At 45.0% G+C, this 7558-nt stretch overlaps 1 protein-coding gene across 1 annotated transcript in view; it reads right to left on the reverse strand.

Moving 5' to 3' along the window:
• The window catches only part of SLC22A23 (solute carrier family 22 member 23), a 96222-nt gene that overhangs the window by 87918 nt on the left and 746 nt on the right, over nt 1–7558 (reverse strand). The window contains exon 2 of the mRNA XM_009640387.2: nt 3208–3362. Within this exon, the coding sequence (XP_009638682.1) occupies nt 3208–3277 (70 nt within the window). The 5' untranslated portion in view covers nt 3278–3362. The remainder of the gene's footprint in view (nt 1–3207; nt 3363–7558) is intronic.

The following is a 7558-nucleotide window of genomic DNA, read 5'->3' on the forward strand; positions in this document are numbered from 1 at the left end:
CCCCCCCCCCCAGCCCCTGCAGCCAGAGTGCTCCTTAGCACGCCTCCACCATTTCTCTCTCCAGGAGATTTCACCTCTGGTCCCCGCACCCTCCTCCATCAAGGGCGGCCCAATTCTGCAGAAATCTGCTCAGCAAACATAGCAGGGGACCTAACCAGCGTATCGCAGCAGGCAGCTCCAGCTCTATGCATCAGACGGCTGCCGAGCGTGGCATATCAGGAGCCTCTTCGCCCTCCTGGGGAGAGCTTCCCAGGGATCTTGCTGGTGCCTCACCACCCAAGATGTGTGCCAGATGCTCAGGAGCACAGGAGCCCACTGAAGGTTGGTACCAGGCAGGAAACTGCTTCTGGAAGACAGTAGAAGCTCCCCGCCCCTCCATATCAGTGTGAAACAAAAGCCTTCCAAAGCTGTGTGCGTTTTTCAGTGGAAAAGGATTAACCACCTTTCACTCTCCTAGATGATGCAAAGACCCACAGCACCCAGGAGGAGAAAGCCCCCCATTCATTTCTCCTCTGCTCCCCTCCTCCGCAGCAATCACCGTCACCTCTGCAAAGCTTGCCTCTTCCCACAGGTTCACTAGAAGTTTCACCTGAAACAACTTTTCCAACAAAATGACAGCAGCTGCAGGAAAACTTTTCAATTTAATGAATCAACATCCAAAAGTGGTTTCTTTAGACAAGTCCCAAGCAGCTCCAGGCAAGAGACTGTACTTGGAGGCCACAAGAAGCTAGCTCACTCCGAGGCTGAGGAAAGCCTGCAGAGGAGCACTGGCGGCTCAGGCTCAGTGCTGGCCCTCCACAGAAGGTAAGGCTCGTCCCCGGGCTCGCTCCGCACCTTAGGGCAGACATGTAGGAAAACAGCATCAGGCTGTTGAGTGCAGTTTGAACAGTGAGGGCAACTCAACCTTTCTGCGTTTTAAAGACAGCGCTTCGGTGCATTTCCCATTCCCAGAGCATCCAAGGCTCTTATTTACAATTTCCCTTAGGCAAGCCATAAATCCAAGCACAACTAGCAAGCTCAACACAGTGGAAAAGGATCCCTGTGGCAGGCTAATTACCTTTGCAGGCTATGCAAGCCTATACGGTTTGCTTCTGCACAGTAGCTTTGAAAACTTTGGCTAATGACTGCATCTAGCAGATCAAACTTTCCACTTTGTATTGTTCTGTTCAGGGCAACCAGCTGGGAATTCAGGGGTAAGAAACCTCTGGAGGAAGAAATCCAGGCCATTAAGAGAAAGGAAGGAGGGGCTATGGAACAGAAGATGATTCCAAAAAGGAGTGCAACAGCATGCTATGGACACCAGCAGAAAAGGAAAGATAGTAAATCCAAATTGAGAGGAAGCCTAACAGATTATGAAAACCAACCATAAAATCAAACAAAAGCCTGTTATTCCCATTCTCTTAAGACTCTAGGGATTAATCCTCTCCAACTACTCTATACCAAGACGAAAACTTTTTTGTTTTGTTTAAATGAAAATATTTAATACAGTAAAACCCACTGCCCTCACCTCCCCAGCCAGAAGGTCAGAAGATTTACCAGAGGTGCAGGTGCCGCACCTTTCACATTTTTTCACTTCCAGAGAAGCACACCGATGTTCAGGCTGCAGCTAATATCACACAGCTCTCTCCTAACACCTACTAGCTCTATTCATGCAGTGGCTATCCAGACAGCAGTGGTTATAGCAAATGCTTGAACTATGGGGGATGGTGTGGGTGGGAAATCAGGCTCAAGTCCTTGCTCTGGGCCAAGCAGAGCATGAACTAACCAGGATCTCCCATTTGCTGAATGAAAGCCTTGGCTGGCAAGCTACTGTCTGATCTAAGATGATTCATGCGCGCTCTCGCTCTGATCTCAAAAGGTCCGTAACGACACTTGTACTTAGATGGCATTTCCCCAGGAAAATCTTCAGTTGCAATGACTCTCTTAAAAGTTAAAAAAAAAAAAAATACCAAAACCACTGACCAAGAAAAAATAACATGCTGCACTGGGCTGTGAAAAATCCCAACAAGCCTAATTTGCAGTTCAATGTCATACTGGTAATGGCTGAAGCCTCTTGCCACGGGAACACTTCCCAATAGAAGTGTAATGTCCTCAGTGGTAGTTTTGGTGAAAAATTCTCACTAGAGATTCCATGACCAAAGGCAAGAGAAGAAACAAATATGTATCCCGGGTACCATATCAGCTGTAACAAAGAAGTGCAACACAGAACAAACTCTTGTATGCTCTAGTCAGGCTTATTTCCCCTTGGTACAGACCAAAACCAAAACAAAACCTGCGGCACTTAATACTACGAAGCACTCCATGCAGAGTAAGGATAAAATCTGGATGGGTTAGATACCATCTATGATAGGAAATAAATAAAAAATTTTTTGAAGATCTGTACAGCAACTTCCAGGATACAGTCAGGCAATACTCTTCCGGAGCCATAATGAAGAGGGGTAAATTTTGTGTTTTCCTCAGTTGGTGCAGTATCACCTGTTAATTACAAATAGCCAAGGAAGCAGAAGCATATGGAGCTCTCGGGAGCATATTCAAGGGACACAGATTAGGCTGGTAGCATCACGCATGTACTCACCAAAGGCAAGGCCTCCAAAAGGGGCTTTCAAATGTTTTGGCTACAAGTTTACCAATCACCCCAGATATGAGCATGTAGACATTTCTTTCAAGCTTTCCCTCAAGTTTCCCTCAGTTGGTTTTTTTCTTCCCATGAAACAGACAAAACCACCACCACCAACAAAAAAATCTTGATAAAAGGACTTCAGGCTCCTCTTCTCACATATTTTTGCTGTACTTTACAATCCTGAGGCAGGGACATGGGATCTCTTAGTGGAAGTAGCAGAGAAATTTCTGAAAAAGTGCCAGAATATGTACTGCTAGAGACAGCTGAAGCGGGGAGTCTCCTACTGAGCTCAATACCGCAAGGAGAAATCAACTCCCATTACACATTACGGCTACAACACCAATGACTTCTAGGTTTGAATAACAACAAGGAAACCCAAACCACCTTAGAACTCTTTTAAAATGAGCTCTCAAACAACCTAAAGAGATAGCTGCAAAATTCCTACCTCCTTACCAAAACTCAGGCTAAAGCTTTTTCAGTCCGTATGGTTCTGGTTTGATCTGTTTGGACAAGAGCGGGATGCCAGAGAACAGCAAACCATGTATTTGATAAAGACACATTTGGATGGGTGAGGAAGGCATACTCACGCAGTGCGTACAGGGAGAGGACTATTCCAGCCAGGCAAAACCCCTCAAAAAACCTGAGTGTGCTGAACATGGTCACGTTCACTGAGAGTGCCACAGTCAGTCCAAATATCAAAATGAATATGACAGAGAAGAGCAGTACAGGCTGTCGACCAACCCTAAAAAATAAGGAAGCATGGAAAAACAGTGTTAAAGCCGGGATGGACATAACACTAGATCATTACAGCTGGCAAAGATGGGGAACAAAGTCATGCAATCCCTTCCAAACATTGCCACCCGTTCTTAACACTTGTTCTATTCTTCTCATTTTTTTTTCTGCTTACTAAAACCCAGATTCGTCAGCCAGCTGTGCACTGACAAGTTCATTTCCGATGGGATTAAGCAGAGACAGCACATCATATTAATGCTTGATTTAACCACCATTTTCAAAACACCCAAGATGAACAAGGAAACATCTAGGAACTACTATAAGGCCATAAACAAGTCTCTTGGAGATTAGAAGCAACTTCTTAGTGCTTTCCGTAGTAGCGCGGGAGAGTGTGTGGTATTCTATGTTATATGGCATGGTATATTATTGTTTCCCTATAGCCTACAGTCACAGAGCTTACTACAGAGGTCTCCTCTTCCCAACAGACATATGTTTTCAGTCTCATCTGCAAGAGGAGCTGGCTCAAAAAACTACTTTTCTTGGCGTCATTGCCGAGGGTGAGCCTAGCAAACACGGACTGAGCACAAAAGAAGTCTCCTGTCGCTTCACTGAGCCTTAGAGAGCCGACAGTAACACTCACGGGAAAACTGCGAGCTCCAAGTCCCTCCACCTTGCCATGCCCACAGTGGCTGCAGAGACCCACAAAACCAGCCTGACTGGAGGGTGAGGAAGAAACCACTCCAAAAATGATGACTGGCAAGAGGGGTGTAGAGATTTGCAGTCCTCCCTTGGAGCTGCAACCTGCAGTCACAGGTGTTGGTGCAGCGCCGATGAGGAGGAAGAGCTATGGCTGCTGCTGAAGGTGGAGGCACTTGCTGCAGAGTTTGGCTCTTTTATGCCAAAGGAATAGGAGATTTTTACCTCTCTCACTCATACGCTTAGTGTTTATAATTCCCCTTCCCCCTGGCTCTTCCCATGCAAGGAGAATGATACAAAGCACCAGAGCACATGGCTATTTTTAAGCAAGAATTGGATCTTTATGTGGAGATTTCCAAAATTTTTCAACTTGTCAACTCCCACAAGTTTCCCAGTGGAACTGAGGATCCCTTTTAGTCAGCTCCATATGCCATTTCCACAAAGAATATGCGAACTTGCTTTTCGTAGGCAGCTTTCACCAGACCCATTCAAAGTAGTCTGTCAGCTGCAAGCCAGCCATCAGGTTGAATGTCAGCGCAATAAAGAGCATTTAAATCTCACAACTTAGTCCAGTTTCACATACTGAAGCATTTCCATTCAATTATTTCAGGCGACTGTTACCAGCAGCTGTAAAGTATACCGTATATATGCATTCATGATCAAAACTTTGGATTTTGCTTTACTTAAAATGGAACAAGATCAATAAAATACAGGGTGAAGGGCTGAAAAGGTGACATGGTTGTCATTTTTGACATGTTAGGGAATTACAAGAGTGCACCAGTATGTGTGTCACCACTCACACCTTTTTGAAGTCACACGTAAAAAGGTAATATCATGTCTCCTTGCATGAGGACAGGTTTACTATATTTTTTTTCACCTGTAGCATCACTTGTGGGGCACCTCAAAGATTTAATTTTGTTGGCACTAACCATTCAACGATTTTAAAACAGAAAGTACTAACGTGCAAACTGAAGACAGCAAGGTCAAAGTAGACTGCTCTTCGTCAGCGTGCAAACCCAGCCCACCAGAAGATGAGCTGCCATAGAGCTGAGGGTGGGAACACCACACCACTGCCTCGGTGGCAGGCAATGCACTGGGAACAAGCTGGATACTGGGGCGGTTACTGCCGTGCGTGCTTCAGATTTTGTATTTATGGAACACAAAGCACTTGGGCAGGGAGGGCAAGTACCTCAGACAAAACCTTGAATGCAGAAAAAAAACCACCCCAAAACTATGAACTCTGTGTTATCAGCGATCTGTGCAGATTTTCACAGCCATAATTTTCGTAATCACTAAGTTGTAATTCACACTAATTAGTATTTGTGGAAGTGTTTTGTAGAGAAGGGCATTATGCAAACACTCAGAATTAGGAACTTAATTCTCATCACAAGCCTGACCTGCCATTCCCTGATGTTGATTAAAAAAGGCTTCATGCTTAGCATACATCAGTTCCCTTCTTCCCCTCCTCCCACTCTATTTACTCGAGGTTATCCATCATTAGGACATAGAATTTCTTCTGACATTATACAAGTTATGCAAATGAATGGTTACTGATAACGAAGAATCAGGAAATCCAAGACCCTCCTGGGCCTGTGAAAGCCAAATGAGGCCAGATAAGGTCTCTGGTAGGAGGCACCATCAGCACGTCCTCCCAGACACAAACCCAGGCTCCTTCCTCACCAAGGCATGCAGTACGTTCCTCAAAAACCAGAACTCCAGAACAGCTATCAGCCATGTATTTGGTGATCCAGCAGTCTTTTGACAGGATGGTGTTTTAGAGTATCAAAAACCCCTTTTATACATAGACAGTGTTATCTGACCCAACAGTACACGGAAATGCTTGTGAGAAATTAAACCATACACAATCTCCCTGGTAAAACAGCCCTGGGATGCTATCTGCTGCCATCCAAACTATTCCAGAGAGAGATTTCTGTGCCACTGAAGTCTCAGCCTACACTGCATACTATTACCTAGATCAAATGCTAAGTGCTGCCTGCACAGGTAAATAACTAGGGATACAAGCAACCCCAGGCTTCTTGAAGAATCTGCAATCCACATAGCGTGATATGCAGATGCTTCAAAAAGATACTCCTAACATAGTCAGAGTTGCACCACAGGGGGAAATCAAATGGGTTTGAGGACAAGACCTGCTCTTCCCATGCTCCTTCACATGTACCTTGCCACCCTGAAAAGACAGAGCTTTGCTCCTGTAGCCCACCAAATTGCTCTTCCTGTGCTGTTCCTTGCAGGTCTTGGGACTTGAACTGGCCCAAAGGCTCCAAAAACCACCAGAGCAAGAGCAAAGCAGGGGCAGTAGTGGGCAATGAGAGGCAGAGACCTACTGTCTTGATGCTACACGAACACCAAGGCTACCTCCTCCAGAAGGAAGCCTTCCAGAGACCTCCACAGCCTCTGTCCAGTGCAGGCAAAGTTGCCAGCAGCGCTCTGCCTGTTGAATAAGTAACTTACGCAGGCGTTGGACACGGTTGGCCTTCACAGAGCTGAAAGTTTTTACAGACCTTCCTCCTATAGATTTTCCACACAGAGCTATCCAAGCATGCACACCTACTGTATTTTGAACATAGATCACTCCGTTTACTTAGCAAATTACCTTAATACACTCTATGCCTTTGCCACATACAGCTTTAAGAGCTGGAAAACAGATTCTCCTTAAGCTCTCCTAAACTCACTAGACAAAAAAAAAAGAAAAAAAAAGAAAAATACCTCCTGTTTATATCAGGGTAATTTTATGCTGCATTAGCTCAGCTAAGAAGCTTGCAGAGGGGTCCAACAAGTGCACGTGGCAACACGAAGTACACACTGGGGACGGAAATGGATGGAAGTGCAGCATGCTCCTTTTGGTGGCAGAGAGACATTAAATCTGCTTACTGCAATTCTCTCTCGAAGCCAGCGCCTTAGGCAACAAGTTGTTCACTTATTTGTGACTTATTTGTCAATTATAGCAGCATTTTCCTAACTTGGGAATAAGTTTGGTTTCTCCACACCCGATGCCTTTTTAGGAAAACTGAGCAAGATCCCTCATTCATTTCCCCACTGTACTTTCTATGTGTTGTTAGAGCCCTGTTTTACTTTGGTATTTTAATCAAATTCAACTTTACTTCATCATGCATGTTGCCTACTTGACTGAAAAGTCATGATTCCTCACTTGCCTGAAAACTTTTAGTGACTATTCAAGAATTAAGATGTAATTTTGCTACAAACGCTTGAGCCAAATTACTGCACAGCTGCAGGGGGCCTTTTCTCTCCCAACTGACTGGTGAGCTGCTGAGGCCTTTTAAGATTTCCCTAATAGGCAACTCTTCTTCTTCCTTTCCCGTTTTAATGAATGGCAAAAGAGTTAACTTAGGGCTATATAAAGCACCAACATTGGCAATTGTGCGGGAAGCCACTAAAATGACTGGGACAGCATTGCAGAGCTATTGTTTCAGATGCTGCAAGTTTCCATTGAAATCACTTCAGTCATGCCTTTAGTTCCCCCCCCCCCCCTTT

The sequence above is a fragment of the Egretta garzetta genome, unplaced genomic scaffold, assembly GCF_000687185.1.
Source record: "Egretta garzetta isolate BGI_Z169 unplaced genomic scaffold, ASM68718v1 scaffold246, whole genome shotgun sequence".
NCBI lineage: Eukaryota > Metazoa > Chordata > Aves > Pelecaniformes > Ardeidae > Egretta > Egretta garzetta.